The sequence below is a fragment of the Boleophthalmus pectinirostris genome, unplaced genomic scaffold (assembly GCF_026225935.1).
Source record: "Boleophthalmus pectinirostris isolate CB_2022bp ecotype Guang Dong unplaced genomic scaffold, ASM2622593v1 HiC_scaffold_2, whole genome shotgun sequence".
Lineage (NCBI taxonomy): Eukaryota > Metazoa > Chordata > Actinopteri > Gobiiformes > Gobiidae > Boleophthalmus > Boleophthalmus pectinirostris.
In genome coordinates, this window is record NW_026571152.1 from 33,711,418 (window position 1) to 33,729,463 (window position 18,046).

General features: G+C 37.9%; 1 protein-coding gene across 2 annotated transcripts; it reads left to right on the top strand.

Annotated features, from left to right (window-relative positions):
- The first annotated feature begins 4,208 nt into the window (after positions 1-4,208).
- Positions 4,209-16,442, top strand: nap1l4a (nucleosome assembly protein 1-like 4a). Of its 2 annotated transcripts, XM_055155256.1 has the most exons (15): positions 4,209-4,330; positions 5,051-5,080; positions 5,168-5,240; positions 5,356-5,500; positions 6,170-6,256; positions 6,334-6,465; positions 6,734-6,805; positions 6,888-7,027; positions 7,113-7,258; positions 8,092-8,108; positions 8,324-8,443; positions 8,531-8,566; positions 10,344-10,397; positions 12,025-12,060; positions 12,402-16,442. In XM_055155256.1, the coding sequence occupies exons 2-14, from the start codon at positions 5,065-5,067 to the stop codon at positions 12,028-12,030; spliced, it is 1,044 nt and encodes a 347-aa protein (XP_055011231.1). In that variant the 5' UTR covers positions 4,209-4,330; positions 5,051-5,064; the 3' UTR covers positions 12,031-12,060; positions 12,402-16,442. The 2 variants fall into 2 exon arrangements, with proteins under 2 accessions (XP_055011231.1, XP_055011230.1); XM_055155255.1 differs by lacking the exon at positions 12,025-12,060.
- The last annotated feature ends 1,604 nt before the right edge of the window (positions 16,443-18,046 follow it).

Here is an 18,046-nt window from a genome sequence, read left to right on the forward strand (position 1 = left end):
ACAAGCAAAAAAGACTCTCTACAGCATATAAATTGAATGATTCTGCAATAATCAATTCAATAGTTAAATTCAATAATCAATAATGCTATCTAGTCACCAAATTTTGTCCAATGAAGGGATGACGGACCATTGTAAACTATGATTGCGACCAGGAATAATTGTACAATTCATGAATACAGTGAGCGAACATGAAATATCACTCAACTGTGATTTTTGGAAGTTTAAAAGTGCACTCTGGTTTAGTCTCCCTCATCTCCATGGAGAAAAGCGTTTGACTGACCCTCCTCCAGAAAAGTTACACAATGCACCTTTTAAATGAGTTTATCTTTCTGGATCTGTTTGTGTGGTCCAAACACAGATGACTCAGACAGTGTCCAGGAGCCAGGTGTCCATCAGAACCCACTCAGAGGCAGGACAATGGTGATGGGTGTAATACAGGGCTGTGAGGGGCTGTAAACGGTGACAGCAGCAGGTGTAGCTTTGTCTGCACAGGAAATACTGACAATGACTTTAGATCTCAGAGATGGACGAGTGTGAGTTTACTTACAGATATCTTCAGGATTTGTGGTGGGTGTTTGCTGAAGTTTTCCCCAATGATTTCTTATCACTCTGTCCTGTATGTAAAATGACACAGACGGTGGATCTTTAAATGAACTTAAATGTACATGTTTTGAAAAGTATGCAGACTATATGTTGTGTTGTGTGTTTGATTCACAAAGATCACAATTCAACGATTCAGTTCTTGAATTGACAATCTACTGAACTAAGGCTAAATAAGCACATGTGGAGATCTAGGAACTGCATTTATCCATTTATTTTACAGAACACACACACACACAAAAATATTCTCCATGGTTGACTTTCTTTTGCAATATAGTGTGGTCACAAAATAGTATCTTCTCCTCTCTCTGCTGGCACTGCCTTTCCTGCTCTGCTGCTACAGGTGACAAGATAAACCTGACTGCAGGAGGAGGGGAGGGAGATCAGGATGACCTACAATAAAAATTCTATAATAAAGAAAAATGCATTTTAATAGTATATAAAATTCATCAAATTAATTATTTTTTTTTAATAAATATAAACTGACTCCAACACTACGTTTATAGTGTCTGTAGTGTCAGACAAGCGAAGAACTCTGATAAGCATAAACAAAAGTGGCACAATGAAATTTTATGTAAACCAAAATTAAGAACATATATCTTAATTAAAGACTGTTTTGGACCTGAGCCATATGTCACCGTGACCCTGAGTAGAGGTCAGAGGTCAGTATGTGCTCAGTTGAGGTGTGGGACTCTGCCTCTGGCCTTGGAGACGGGACGATTCCACTCAGTCCCAGAGGAGGAGCACCCCTCTGCTCTGTGCGACTTAAAGGACATTGAAAATGAAATGCATTTTCTGTTTTACTGTCCTTTGTATCATGACCTGCGCTGTCAGTTGTGTCTAATGTGTTTTACTGTTGTTTTGCTCTGTCTGATGAGGAGAGACTGAAGTATCTGTTTCAATGTAATGTTTTAAAGTTGGCTCAGTTTGTGTTGAAAGCCTGGGACCTCCGTAAAAGGACACTTTATGTTTGATGCGTGATCTGTCTGCTTATAGTTTTATGTGTCTTATAAGCCCATGCAGGCTGGGCACCAATTACATTGTACATGACACTAAATAAATATAATAAACTAAACTATATGATGACGGTCTGAACAGAAGACGCAAAAGTAGCGTCGCGTCTTCACTTTTTATTCTGCGTTCAGACGAGCGTTTTCGGAGGGAATCTGCGTGCATACAGTGACGCAAAAATGTGTGGAATTAGATTGGGTTTGCATGCCAGGCAGCTCGGTAGTGATGTATGTAACGTAAACGTGTACGCGACGTGAGCAGATCTGACCAGAGTTTTGCGTCTTAGAAAATATATTTTGCAGAATCAAACAAGCCAAGTTGTCATGATTGTCTATTCAGTTTTTATTTACAAAAAAGTAAGTTATATATATATGTTTTTTGGCAAATTCACATCAACATTAGGCTACGTTTATATGATGACAGTCTGAACAGAAGACGCAAAAGTGGCGTCGCATCTTCACTTTTTATTCTGCGTTTAGACGAGTGTTTTCGGGAGGAAATCTGAGTGCATACGGTGACACAAATGTGTGTGGAATTTGATTGTGTATGCATGCCAGGTTTCTGTGTACTGTATGTATGTGACGTACGCGACATCAGTAGATCTGACCAGAGTTTTGCATCTTGGGCAGTGTAGACGGAAACGCTACAGTAAAGCGTATTCAACTTTTCCACTCTGGAGGGTGGTTTCAGATTTTTATGTTTAAGCCCCAAAAACGCCTTCATCGTCTAAATGAAAGGCACTTCTGATAAAATATTTTGTTGTTTTTACTGGCAAGTGTTCTCATGTAAACAGGCCCTAAAGGTACAAAGTAGTAACTTCAAAAGTACCGCTTCATGACATCACAAGGTGGAACAGAGCATTTTTAGCTTTGATGAAGACAGACTAATAACAAAGAATCACTGAAACTTGCGTGAATGAAACAAAACACAACTCCAGGTCTGTTTTTGAGGCTAAAATCTCAAAAGAGTTAATTTATTGGACCTTTAAGGTACAAATTAGGCTGCCCTACTCATATTTCATATTTTGGCTGAACAGTTTATGATTCAGATTTAACACAACAATTCAAACATAATATTAGAGTAATAAATGTAAGTGTAAGTGCAACTTTTATTCCTGCACAAACCTTACACTTTTTCAATGAACTTAAAAAGCCAGTTGAGAAGAGACGCAGATAGTAAATGAAATCTAAAGAAGTCACTAAAATGAACAATTTTACTGATCTCATGGGCCATAAACTCCTAAGTAAATTATTGGACCATTTCGTTCTAAATAACAAAGTTGCGGAAGAAAGCCTGATGCATCATTTCCAAAAAAAAAAGCTATTACTGTATTTATGTTCCCATTTCTTGGCACAGTCTGACTGCAGCACGAGACAGTGATTTGCTCTGTGAAAGCTGCTGCTAAATGTCAGACCGTGACAGGGACATATGGCCCAGGGTCCTGAGCTGTCACTTCCTCTCTGCTCCTCTGAAGGCAGCACGAGCAGAGCTGGTGTAGGTGCAGCTAAAAGGGCATCTTTTATTAGGCCTACTGCAAAAAGGCTGTAACTGTAAACTGCCATGTTTGTTTTAAATTACTACAAATATTTCACTAATTAACAGGGGTGGGATGAGACACTATTAACACAAGGCGAGACGAGATATGACATTGGATCCACGAGAATGAGCCAAGACAGGATTTTAAAATAATTTCTACTATATAAATTTCTCGATTCGTTTTTTTGTTTTGGCCTCACACTTTTGTATTTATTTGATTTCATATTTCTAGCACTGCTCTTTGAAAATATAAGAGATATACACTTGGAAAAAAAAAAAAAAAAAAAAAAAACATCTATTAATTAATTAAATGATTTGATGCCATATTTAGGCTAAAAGTGGAGGTCCAAACTCTCTGTGCTGTAGGTTAGGCTTGTTTATTAAATAAATAAATAAACTAAATAAATAAATAAATAAGAATCTCTTAATTATTTTCCAAGATGTCCCGGAGTATTTTTTGAGTTTCATCTTTCCACATCAGTTGAAGATCAGGGGTAAGGTTATTGATTATGCACCACACAGGTATGAGGCAGGTATCTTACACGTCAGACCTACTTATACTGGACAGGATACTTGTGTGTAAAATCAATTTCAGAGATTAGGTTAGACTAGGCCAACTCCAAGTCACCCTCTGGCTGTTTCAGGTGAGTGGCGCCCCCCTGTGGTTTGTAAAGGGAAGAACGTAGCAGCTCGTCATATTTGTCTTGAGGTTGTTTATTAACCGTGGCTGCCTAATCCAAATTAAAGAAACCGTTTCAAAAAGTCACAATTAACAACAAACCTTGCATTGTAACCGCAACAAAGCTTATCTTATATTATATCCTAAATAACGGAATATAATAAACGAAGTAAATAATCTGTTATTTTAATAATTTTGCCAGTTTTTGACTAATAATTATCAGTACAGAAAGCAGATGGCACATTGAATTTAAACTAATATTTGGCAAATATTTCATCAATAAATTACAAATGGTTTTGTAAAGTAGGCCTGTGTTTGCTTGGCGCAAGAGCGTAAACAAAAACAACTAAAATTGAATAAAAACGCGCAGTCTTTGAATGCAGCACGGGCCGCTGTCCAATCAGCGTCCTCGATGTTGATACGCGGGTGTAGCTCGCGCGTGTGGCTAGCAGCAGAAGCGTGAGGTTAGCATTAGCAGGTAACAACAGTTCCGCTCAGTCTGAGGTAAGACAAAAGAACATGAATCTGATCACAGACGTGACGAGCGCGTTATGAACACAACCATGTCGGTGTGATGTCGTGTAGCTAACGGCCGCTGAGTCCGTCCTGTCAATGTCACATCCGTTTAGCCGCAGGTTCCTGATGAGCTAAAGCTGCGGCGGCTTAAAGCTAATGTTAGCATGATTGTCATAAAGCACAGTTCATGTCCTCGCGACTGTGTCACATGTTTATTATCCTCTCTTTGTTTAAACAGTGGATTTTACTTTGGGTCTTGTTTGTTGTGCTCATATTTTCTCCTCGTGATGCCGCAGAAACAGCGGCGCGTGCGGAGCGTGGAGCTGGAGGCGCGTTTGTGTTGAGAGGCTCAGAGTCACATTAGCCTCAAACATTTGTGGTGTCATCCACGATGAAGGTGTTTGCTCCTCATCGCCACACAAAGATCTAATCATAAACATAATTTGGTAGCTGTCAGCCTCACATTGTTGTTTGTGACCATAATTTTAGTCCGTGCGCCATCGGCCCGCGCACCTACCAACCACAGACCCGATAAAGACCGTGTAAATACGTTTAACAACATAATAACAGCCTGTGTTATTCATGTTGCTCAATGTGTCACATGTGAACTTGACTGCAGCTCCTAATGAAAGCGCTCTAACCCTTAATAAACGCGTTACACACGTAAGACCAAATGATTAGTAACTTTTATTTGTTTCGTTTGGACAGAGGAAGTCGCGGTCATGGACGCAAGTAAAGGTAAAGTACATTCTACTAAAGTGTTTTAGTACAGTGGGTATGTTTCATTCTTCTTGGAATTAACAGATAATTTATTTTATTTTGTAGTCAAGGGGGATCACGGGGTCCAAAATCCAGGTGGACTGGGGGATAAACCAGTCAGCTTTCAGGATATGGAAAGGTATCAGGTTCTACTTTTGTCCAAACTTATGGGAAGATGCACATTTGTGTTTTAGTGATTTTAATTTTGAAATGAAACTTGAGGTTTTCTCTTTTGGTATTTTTGTTTTCTACAGTATGCTTCCCAAAGCCGTCAAGAGGCGAGTGCACGCTTTGAAAAGGCTACAGGTGCAGTGTGCCAATATTGAGGCCAAGTTTTATGAAGAGGTCCATGAACTAGAGAGGAAATATTCTGCTCTTTATCAACCACTATTTGACAAGGTAAATTCATTATAATGCGTCTGTTAATCTCCTTAGTGTATTTCAGACTTTATTAGTTATTATTACGTCATGTTATTATGTCATTATGCACCTTGGTGTGTTTACGCTCCTTTTCCGATCTGAGATCAGTGAGCGCACATTCATGGTGCTAAAATAAAACTACCACAACGAGTTGTCAACTGTTCATTTGTCAGTCAGAGCTATTTCCAGTGAGTGAGTGACATTCTTAGTTTCACTGAAGACTGACAGCTGTAATCCTGCCACACCTGTCGCCGGAGTGTGTACACTTAGCGTGTGTGTTTCACATAGTTCACATTTCACTGAGGGCTTCAAAGACTTTCCTCAATGAACAGATATTTCCTTTGTCATTAACATTAATTTAACGGAACCAATTGGGCATCATTTTCAACTATACATTGTCAACTTTGTGTCCTATCCCTGGATGTAAAGTAAAATAAGACAAAACATATGTTTACACTAAATACATTTTACACCATGTAAAAAATATTTATTTTCAAAAATTTTTGGTGGACTGATTTTCAAAAGGTAATGATGTTCATTATGGACTGAGACTTTGTCTCCTGACATTGGTGTGAAGTTGTGATTGTAGTTTTTAAAGCAGGTGAAGTGCTTGTTGTGTTCTGATGATTTGTCTTTAATGATTCACAGAGAAGAGACATAGTCACAGGAACAGTGGAGCCCACAGATGAGGAGTGTGAGTGGCAGAGTGACAGAGATGAAGAGGATGAGCTCGCTGTAAGTGAACCAGTGACCTTTACTGCACTCTGCTGTTTATTTCAACTAAACATGTTTTATTCTCAATAAATCTGTAGGAAGATGTTAAGGAAAAAGCGACTATTGAAGATGCAAAGAAAGAAGAAACTCCACAGGAAGACCTAAAAGGCATTCCTGAATTCTGGCTTACCATTTTTAAAAGTGTGGACATGCTCAGTGACATGTTACAGGTACCAAACTTTTTTGCCAGTAATTATTTATAATGCTTTTGTAATATCATTCAGGTATGATCCATAGCAAAAGAAAAATTAAATTCTGTTACTCAACAAAAGTTTTAGAGTGAAGACAGGACCAGAACTAAAGACGCTGACTGACAGAACTGAATTTTTCTTTTACTGCTTTTGTAATAATAATGTTTAAATGTTTTGGCTTTTGCCAGTTTTCCTTCTTGTGTTTTTATCTGTGCAGCATGTTTTACCTTTTTTTTCTTCTCAACAGGAACATGATGAACCTATCCTTAAACATCTGAAAGATATTCAAGTCAAGTTTTCAGAGCCAGGGCAGCCAATGGTCTGTACTACCAGTTTATATTTATATTTCCTGTGTTAAATTTTGTACAGATGCTAAAGGAAAATGTCTGTCTGTTTTTCAGAGTTTTACGTTAGAGTTCCACTTTGAACCAAATGGTTACTTCAACAATGCAGTTCTAACTAAAGTCTATAAGATGAAATCAGAGCCTGATGAGTCCGACCCATTCTCTTTTGAGGGCCCAGAGATTATTGATTGCGAAGGGTAAGAGTCTGTTTAGAGTACACAAATGCTCTAAAGAAATATATTCTAATATAAAAATATGCCCTCTCTCTTGTTCCTTCTTTAGCTGTCAAATAGACTGGCACAAAGGAAAAGATGTGACCGTGAAAACTATCAAGAAAAAGCAGAAGCATAAAGGTCGTGGCACAGTCCGCACGGTCACCAAACAAGTTCCTAATGACTCTTTCTTCAACTTTTTTAACCCAGTCAAAGGTTTGTGAACTCTGCACCCCCTTACATACATGTGTGATGAACCTCTGCTTGATGTTTTTACTGTGTTTATTGTAAAATATTACAGTCTTAGAAAAAGTCCTCCAGCACAAATAGATTTTCCTCCTCAGTTTATCGCTTTTGACCAGCAGATGGTGCCAGAGGCCTGTTAATACTTAGCAACAGTGACTCAGCTGTAGACTTTGGACTCAGCAGTGTCCTCGTTCAAATTTACACGAGAGATGGATCGATATGGGCTTTTTAGGGGCCAAAGCTGATATCACTTGTTTAGAATCCAGAGCAACCTATGACCGATAAACTCTGCTGATATTTTTGGGCCATTGTTTATGACTGATTTTCAGTTTTTCCCCCAAATAATGTAATTTACATTGACTAAAAGCTCACCCACAGCCCTGTTTTTTACCTCAAACCTAAAAGAGAGTTGTGTAGTCAGGTTTTCAGCAGTTATCAAAAGTTCAAATAAAGCTTTATGGGGTTTTTTTTTTAGGGAGCAGGTCACCCAAAACAAAATATCAGCCTTTGTTGGAGATTTAAGGCCCACATGTGTAGCTGATACACAAATATTAAACCCAAATTCTTCAGAGATAAACAATACATTAAACCAGTTCACATAATAAGATCTAAGAAAAGAGGACCTGTATGTTTAGTGAGTCACAAAGTAAAGCCGTAGCAACAGTATGCTTTTAAATTAAAAAAAAGAAAAAAATCTTGAGTACCAAATATTACTAAACATTGTGATATATGAACTTCAGTGTTTTTTGTTGTAAATTGTCTTTTAGTCATAAGTTAATACTTTTGTGTTTATGTTCTTTCAGCCTCGCCAGACGCAGAGGTGGGTACCTTCTACTCTTATTTTTATGCCTTATTTGACATGAGTCTCTATTTTTGCTACTTACTTTGAGTTTATTATAATAACAAGGAGCAAAACTATAATAGTTGATATTATGTTGTGATTTGTGAGCTATTGGGCCCAAATAATTTCCCTTGTGGCTCAGTAAAGTTTGTGTAAGTCTGGTTTTGCTCATGTTGGTGCTTTGTTCCTTGTAGGAGGATGACTCGGAGTTTGCGCTCGCCTCTTTAGCCACAGACTTTGAGATCGGTCATTTCTTCCGTGAGAGGATTGTTCCCAGAGCCGTGCTGTACTTCACAGGAGAGGCAGACGAGAGCGTGAGCCACTTCTGCCTTTTCTAATGAATCTGTCAAATTCCTTGAAACTCAGTCATTTTAACCATGTTTTCATTTCATGTATTTCAGTTTGAAGAGGAGGAGATGGAAGAGGGAGATGAAGAGGTTGGTAAACGAGATTCTCACTTATTTATCGCTGGGTTTCAGACAGTATCGCAGCATTCTATAGCCAAATATTGATCAATTCAGATTAGGGTAGGGTGTTATGTTATTAAGAAGCTGCTGAAACAATACATACCGCGATACATAAGCCACGAAACTATGTTTGCCGATGCAGTGTACTTTTGATTCAGTGCGATGTATTTCAGACTGAAAAGTGAAAAACAAAGGCTAAATCATGGCTGTGATACTAAAAGTCTATTAAGTCCACTAAGTTTGTGCAAAGTTAATAAGAAAAACTGTGAAAATGTCAACCCAACTGTAGCTCTTAGACTAAGTAATTCAATAAAATATACCAAAAAATACTCTTGATGTTATATTGACACAGCAGCCCACGATATTGATACTGTATCATCAAATTAAACTGCAGCTAGAATTAATATTGTTAAAATGTAAAATTATGTTGTAATACAGTGAGTTCTTTAGTCAATGACTGAAAATACCAGGTTCAGCATTTGTGAGTTTATCTTTTGGAAATTTCATGGCAAAGTGCAACGTGATCAATGGGGAAATCTGACCCTTGCCCCCCATTTGAGAGCATGACACCATCGCATTCTACAATCTGAAAAACACCCATAGGACTATACATAACGCCATTTACATTTTTTATGTCTTACTACTAAACTAGATTCTGTCACAAATACAACTATCATACCTGCAAACTTGTCGCTCTTCGGCAACAGTCGCCTTTTTCTTGGTCAATTGGGTCATTCACGTGAATCGCATAGAACCGGAGAGTTTTGTTTGTTTTTTGTTTTGCTCATTGCAAGCGTCTAGTTCAGAATTAAACTATTCTCCTTCAAGTATACCTGGAAATAATAATACCGAATTAAGGTTTAAATGGAAAACACGTTAAATTGCCTTTATTTAATTCCACTCAACGTCTGGGGGTGGGGAAGGGTTCTGATTGGACAGGGACACAAACTTATTTACGTCGGCCGGAAGAAAACACACACTTCTACTACAGGCTTTTTTTTTTTGTCATCTCGGTTTGTCATTTGCCGTGTCTTTACCTCTGTTGCCTGAACTCAGTGTTTCTGCTCCGGGCTGATGTGCAGTGAGTTGCATACAAAGTTCTAGGCTACATGCTGCTGTTTTATGAGTTCATGATGATAACTTGGGATGAGGACGTCCCGCGGTGTTAACAGGGAACATCGATACCTTCCGCAATTACATAGGCACCGGGGAACATCAGGCTGACCCGGACACAAACATGATACAAACTTTTTTTCACCATCTTGAAGGTTGACCCAACACGCATCCACTTAACGACTGGAATTATTTTTAAGAGAAATAAATGTCTGCATGATCGTGAAATAAATTAATTTGGCGTTAAAATCGGAATAAACCACCCACTTAATTCGGATTTAAAAGCTCACAAATTGACTGTTGTGAGCTTTTAGCCATGTTAGAATCCTGTTATCTCCTGAAAAACATACCTGGAGTTGTGTTTTGTTTCATTCACAAGTGTTTGTCATTATTTTTGTGTCATGAAGCGGTAGTTTTCCATTTAACAGCTACCTTTTATGTTATGTTTAGTAGAAATTCACTATTATTCCAGGGTTGATATCATCCAAATTATTCTAGTGAAGGTTTATCGAGCTTAAAAACACAAGTCCAGGTCGGTTTTTAATGAGGAAAAAACATAAGCATAGAATAGGCCCTTTTAATATGGTAAAATTATTTGAATCGTCAGCTTTCTAAATTATTGCTTGTTTGTCAGGAGCAGGACGAAGAGGGTGATGAAGATGACGACGATGGCGACTTTGACCCCAAGGTGAGTGCGCCCTTTGACCCCCTCTGTTTTTAGCTTTAGCCTTTGGTGCTGTTAGGTCGTGGGAATGACTCTGCGCAACTCCTAGAATTGTCAGCTCTTTCCACATACTTCACTGCGCAAAAATGTGTTTCTCTGGTATTTTCTTACTCCTCTTGTAGCTGATAGAGGCTCTTCATTATGAGCTTGACTGGTCTGTGTCATTTGGGTTACGCCAAGGAGTGGCCAACAATGCTTCTTTGTCTCAAATGTAGTTCTGTCTCTTAGTAAATGCACTGTCTTCGCTAAATTCCTGCACATTTTTAAGAAAGAAGATGAGAGTAAAATACTACTTTTTAAGCAAAGCCAGTTTGATTCAAGTACCCAGTTTGGTGTCTACTGGCAATTACTAGAATCTACAATCTTAAAGGGTCCTTAATATGATATTGTCTCATCTGTTATAATGTTGTTTCCTCATCAAAACATATCTGGAGTTGAATTTTGTTTCATTCACACATTTACATTCATTCACATTGAGCTTTGGAGTTGTAGATACAGGATTGCTCAAACCTGTGTGAATGAAACAAAACACAATTCCAGGCTTGTTTTTGATGAGATAACAGGATTATAACATGATTTAAAGCTCACAAGAGTCAATTTTATGTATTGTATTTTTTGGACTATAAGTCACTCCAGATTATAAGTCACATCAGCCCAAAAATGCGTAATGAAGAAGAAAAAAACATAAGTCACACCGGACTATATCGCACTTTTTGGGGAAATGTATTTTATAAAATCGGAGACCAGGAATCGATATTTCATCAAGTTGTAACAATAGAACAGAGAACAATAGACTGTTAACATTCAGATAACTATAGCATAAACAACAGAACAGAACAAGTTTACCAAACTCTCCATCGCACTCCAAATAACTAAATCCATTGAATTCTTCATCCTCTGTGTCAGTTCTGAGCAACTCCATGACCTCCAGAGGTAAACGGAGCACTGCTTCCTCTGCTGTGTTGCTGTTGTCAGACTCAGCATCAGTTCCAGTTAGAATTATTCTGGCCTTTCTGAATCTCGACAGGATGGTTTCAGTGTCACTGAAGTTCATGCTTTGTCGATCCATCCAGTGAATTTCAGGAAAGTTGCATGGAGTACCACTCCGGTTGTCACTAGTTTCTTGCTCACTCCAAACTTTCTTTCTGCTGCTCGATTACAGTTTTCAGCTGAATATTTCGGTCCTTGCAGCAGGTCAGCTTTTTCTGCAGGAGACATGCGCAGTAGAGTGAAGTGACAGTGGTACAGGAGTAACAGGAGCAGCAGATACTGACACACAAGACTAGAGCCTCTCGCGGCTGCCAGTGTGAAAATTTTAATATATAAGTCGCAGGAAACGCCCAAACCATAAAAAAAGCATGACTTATAGACCGAAAAATACGGAAAATTTGAGGAAAATGCTACATACATATTAAGCCAAGGCAGTTTGATTAAAGTACCAACACAATACTTTGAATTACTAGAATCTCCAATCTGAAACAAATTGACAAATATATAATTCTGACTGTCTGTTTTTATTATTTTTTTCCTTTTTTGTTTATTAAAGTCTATTTTGTTGTCTCTCCCTCTCTTGGGTTCCTTTCCATTACAGGCCTAATCAAATCATTTTCACCCCATGCATTTCTAGGTAAGGGCGAATATTGAATAACAGTGCCCAGCAAATTCCTTTTATTTTTGGCTTAGGTATTTTTTTATCTGGCTGCTCTCTCTATCTCTAACTCTCTCTTCATAGCCTCATGTTTAGGAACTTGCACTTACAATTGTTATATTTCCTTTTTTCGTCCTTTTCTGGGTTTCTAACACAACTCCTTTTATGATTTACACAAGCAGGTGTCTTCTAGCAGCCTGTTATCTTCTTTGCTTGCTTTCCTTTTCACGTTTTCTCTTGTTTCCTGCTAATACGACTGCTTTTTGAATGCTTTGTCCGCTCTGAAATCCCTAAATTGTGTCTCCGTGATTCTCCCGCAGAAAGAACAGCCCCAGCCTGCCGAATGCAAGCAGCAGTAACCGTCAGCGGACTTGGCGAACGTAACCGAACAAACCCACGTCAGACCTTCTCAACAGAGTCCGTTTTTGAGCAGGCCCCCTTTTACACACACATGAAATGAATGCAATACTGTGAGTGCATGACTTGACATCAGTCCTGCGCCCGTGTTCCTCTATTTACTCTAATTTATTTGGCTTTCGTCCCATTAAAGCCGCACTGTGTAACTTTTCTGGTGGGAGCTCCGTCACTCGTTTCTCTCCGCGCAGATGTTGCCCGGAATGTTTCGCAGTACGGCATTACGCTTGTTTATCTCTATGGAGACAGCAGGTGGTGCCATAGGGCCGAGTGACGTGCGAAATCTGTGGAGAGGCGAGCCCACGCGCAGCAAGAATGCACGTTTTTAAGTCAATAAAAGCCCAAATTATTGAATAAATGCAAGACTGATGCGTTTAATGCCACGCCAGGATGTTCCAGAGCAAGCAGCAGCGTTTCCATGGAGACCAGCAGGTGGCGGAAAAGTTAAACAGTGCATCTTTAAGTGGAAATAACTTAAAGGTGTGTGCAACTTTTCTAGTCCATCCAATGCTTTTCTTCATGTAGATGTTATTGCTCATGTTTCACAGTATGGCATTAAACGTTTCTATCTTCATTTAGACCAAGCAGACCAAGTTACAGGTCAGATCCGTGGAGAGGCGACCCCGCTCACAGTCAGAATGCCTGTTTTTCAAGGTGTTTTTGAGCTTTAAAACCACTTGTAATTGAAGAAACGTAAGGCAGAGCTTTTTAATGTCATACTGCGGGACATTCCAGGCAGAGAGATGACATATCGATGACAGATCCTCCACGAGAAAAGTTACACAGTGCACCTTTAAGCCGACGAGTATTTCCTTGTTGGGAAGGTGGAGTGGGAGAGACATGGACGTCACATACATGGATAAGGATGCCATCTTTTAGTTTCAAAGTTAATTAGTTACTCAGGGTTTTTATTGCCAACGAAAGCGTAAGTTTACCAGGAAACTGCTGAATAACTAAAATGTTACACAGGGTTGTATGTTTTTTGGTGTATCATTTTCAGATGTTTTAAAAAAAAAAAGCATACAACTTATCATTTCATTTTTAATGTTCATTGTTCTGTCATTGAACAAGATGTTGTGTGAAATGGTGCGTTATTTAAACTTCACTTAGAGACTGATTGTTGGCTCAGATTTACTTGGGCTGAACGTGAACAAAAAGTCAAATCAAAGTCGTTTTCTTAAAGGTGCACTGCGTAACATTTCCAGTGGAGGGTCATTTCGTCGCCTGCTTGTCTCCGTGGAAATGTTATTGCTTTGTCTGCAATAGAAACAGTCGTAATGAGTAAATGCTGGATGGATATGTTTAAAGTCATATCATGGAGCATTCCCGGCAAAGCAATAACATCCCCATGGAGACGAATAGGTAGCAGACACTCCACCAGAAAAGTTACACAATGCACCTTTTAATACATTTCAAAACGTGTAATTTTCCGGTTCAGTTCTCATGAGGGGGGCTTGTCTTAACGAGCATTAAAAAACTTCTTGGACACTTTACACTTAAAGTTGGTACACAAAGTTAAAGCTGCATTGCACAACTTTTCAAGTGGAGGGTCTGTCACCTATTTGTCTCCATGGAGATGTTATTGCTTTGCCTGGAATGTTCCACAGTATGGCGTTAAACACATCTATCTAGCATTTATTCATTACAAATCAGTGTATCATTCGTTTATTCATTTTTCAAAATAGAACCAAAAATAAGAAAATGAAAAAACTAATAAAACAACAGTTTTCTTCGTTATTTTTCTCCAAAAACAAATAACTCTTTGTTTTTTTCAGTTTTTGATTTTGTGTTTAAATTAATAATGAATTTCCTGTTTCCGTGACTTAAACAACGATGCCGGATTACAGTTTAAACCAGGACTAAAACGGGTCTGAACCAGGTTTGAGCCAAGACTGAACCAGGATTGAACCAGGACTAAACTGGTCTCAGTCCTGCTTTGGTCCTAGTCTGGTCCTGGTCCTGGTTTGGTCCTGGTTCGGTCCTGGTTCGGTCCGTATACAGAGCAAAAGTCCGGCATCACAGTTTAAAACACGTAAACGGAAAACGTCTGTTATTCATTTTTTTCCCATTATTCATTTAAGCACAAAATCAAAAACTGAAAAAACAAATCGTTATCTGTTTTTTTAATTTTGGTTTTGGAGAAAATTGTTGTTTTTTCCTTTCCTTATTTTTGGTTTCATTTTGAAAAACGAATGATACACGGATTATCACAGGTGTTTCTGTTGCTCAGAAATCTCCACAGATCTGACCTGAAATGTGACCTGTAGTTATTTCCCTTGGGTTTAATCTCTACCACGGAGCATTCTAGACAAAGCAATAACATCTCCATGGAGACGAGCCAGAAAAATTGCTCAATGCACCTTTACGTGAGGCTACGCTTTGTGTCTGGCCATACAAAACATGTCCGACCACGAAATACTTCTTTTCTTGCCAAACACTGTTTCCTGAACATGCACTTACTCAGACAAAGTGACCACTAACCCATAAAAGGCTGGTGTTTGTGTGAAGACGAGGAAAGAAATGTAAAGTTTTTCATAAACTGCCCATGTCTCAAGTATTTTTTATTTTTACTATTGCCTGTTTTCTCTGTTAAGTGTGAGGCTTTGGTAGAACAAAGATAATAAACAAGACAAGATAATATGTTTAATTAACTAATGTTGATGTCAGTAAGCCAAAATATACTTTTAACTGTTTGCCAATTCATCTGCAAAAGGTTTTTAATAATGCGTTTTGGAAGTTAAAGGTGCATTGTGGAACTTTGCCTGGTGGATTTTCTGTCACCTGCTTTTTATTTATGAAGATGTTATTGCTTAGTTTAATGTAGTGGTCTCCAACCTGTAGCTCGCCAAAGGATTTCGAAATTATACCATTGTGCTGAGAATAATTTTATTTTTTATTTTTGTGTGCACATAAAGCAGATGTCTCAGAGAAAAACAATTAGTAATGTAATGTGACCATTTTTTTATTCCCCAACCCCACTCCATTGTCTCCAAAAAATAAATAAATAAATCAAATAAAATATAAAAAAAATAATAATAATAATAATAATAAGAAGAAGAAACTAATAAGTAAATTCAATAAATAACATAAAAATACAGGGAAAAGAGGGATTTATTTTATGTTTTTAATAACAAAAATTTGGTTAATTACATGCCTATTACTACTGTAAACGAATAATTCTGAACTCCAACTTTTTGCACTAATAAATGCACAGCGATTTATGTTTCATTTTTCATCTAACTGTACCCAAAGTTTTGCCCTCTTTCTTATAATTGTCTCAATTTTTGCGGCCGCTAAAATGAGTATCTCTCCGGCATTTTTGTTTTGTAAAAGTAGCTCAGCAGAGGAAAAAGGTTGGAGACTTTTGGCATAATGTTTAACAGTATGACATTAAACTTTTCTGTCATAATTGAGACGAAACTAGGCCAAATTACTGGTCAGATCTGTGTTTTTCTAGTTTTTTTTTTTAAGCTATAAAACCACCTGTAATGAAATAAATGTCAAGCCGAAGTGTTTAATGTCATACTGTGGAACAATCGAAGCAGAGAAACGACATATCCGTAGAAAAAATAAGGTGGCTGACTCCCAAAAGAAAAGTTACACAGTGCACTTTTATAATCCCTGTTCCCTACTTTGTCCTTGTCTAATTCTGTGGAATGTTAACGGGACTACGAGAGGTTGCCAATGTATTTTGTACCAGTGTTTTGTTCAGAAACTTTTGCCTGGTTCTTAATTGCAGAGACGACATCTTAAAGCCCGCAGATTTTTAACGAGATTGTACTGACTGTATATCTTTGCTGATCCCTCCTAGCCGCGGCGAAACGGAGCCGCGCGCTGGCTATGGCCTTATCTGGTTCTATTCTTATTCTCGATTTGTTACTTGCGCAATATTTCTTTCCAATTTGTACAGAGTTAAAGTATTCTATTAAAGTAAGTTGTGCAACATGGACGGGGATTGCGTGTGGTTTTATTTTGTTTGGGAGGATACTTCTGTGTATACAAAGTCAATTCATGGGTATAGCCTCTTTTGTAGGTTAGAAAATCCATGACGTAACTCTTTTATTATTAGATCAACTGCATGACATTAAAAGATGTATTAAGGTCACAGGGCTTAGGTTAGGTTTAGGCAGTGTAACAAAGTAAAAGTACTGAACTTAAAGGTGCATTATGTAACTTTTGGGTTAGGGGTTTGGGGTCATTGCTTTTTGACAGTATGACATGCAGTTCTACCTTAAATTTGTTCAATTATGTGTAGTTTTAAAGCTCGAAAATATCTAGAAAAACACATTTTGACTCTGAGTGGGTCGCCTCTCCACAGATCTGACTTGTAACTCGGTCTGGTTTGGTCTCCATCAAGATACCAGACTGTGAAACATTCCAGACAAAACAATAACGCCGTCTCCATGAAGAAAAGTATTTGATGGGCCCTATGCCAGAAAAGTTACACCATGCACCTTTAAGTACAACTTTTAGGTATTCTGTACTTTACATAAGTACATTTTAGTGGATACTTTTTACTTTTACTTCACTCCATTTGAGAACAGGTATCTGTACTTTCTACTCCACTACATTTTTGAACAGGACCGAAAAGTAAAAGTATTTTTATTATTATGTGAGACCTGCTGAAAAGTCTGAGGTATTTATTTTTAACATGTTCATAATTTAAACCAGGCGTATCAAACATATGGCCTGGGGACTGGATCTGGCCCTCCAAGATCTTTAATCTGGCCCTTGGCTGATTTTCTACAAAAATATTTTATTCATATTTTTTATTAAAATATTGGTAATTTTCTGCGCCGCTTATCATAGCAGCGTCTCCAGTGCCTCTGTACGTGGCCCCTCCCACCAGAGCAGCACAAATGAAGACTGGCCTCTTTCCAAACGCTCTTAAAGGACGATCGTTTTGTCTGTTGACCGTGACACCCTCATCAGCAAAATGTCACAAATGAGAAAAGTGGAGCCGAGTGCAGGATTTTCCAAGAAAAATTGACTTATTCCTATTTACATACAAGTTCATGTTAAAACATCGTGTTGAAATTGCATTTTTCTTAAAGTTTCAGGTTCATAATATTATAATAATTTGTAAAAGAAAGAGTTCATCAATTAAAAAAAGATTTCTGTAATAGATTTGCGTTTCTCTGCACAAATATTTGAACTTTGGGATATATGTGCCTTGAGTTTTCTGATCCGGCCCCTTTGGGATCAAAGTAGGTTGGATATGACCCCTGGACCAAAATTAGTTTGACACCCCTGATTTAAACAAAAAATACAAATAAAAACAACTGTTCAGTTCAGTTGCTTCTGTTGAACAAAATTCAGCATAAATCTTTGTCAAAATCTCTACATTTGAAGCTTTATTAGAAAATACTTCAGCTTCTTACTCAAGTTACATTGTACATTTTTAAACAGATGCTTTAATACTTTTACTTGCATAGATTTTTCATGTGATACTTTTAGTTCATTATTTTATTTCTTTGCCCTTGTGTCTGTACTTTTACTTAATTAACAAAACTGAATTGTGAATAGAATATAAGTTAATCTAATGTTCTCA

Coding starts and splice junctions, on each gene's coding strand:
- nap1l4a (XM_055155255.1), top strand. Junction 7,028..7,112: donor GAGATTATTGATTGCGAAGG/GTAAGAGTCTGT, acceptor TTCCTTCTTTAG/CTGTCAAATAGACTGGCACA. Junction 8,567..10,343: donor TGGAAGAGGGAGATGAAGAG/GTTGGTAAACGA, acceptor CTTGTTTGTCAG/GAGCAGGACGAAGAGGGTGA.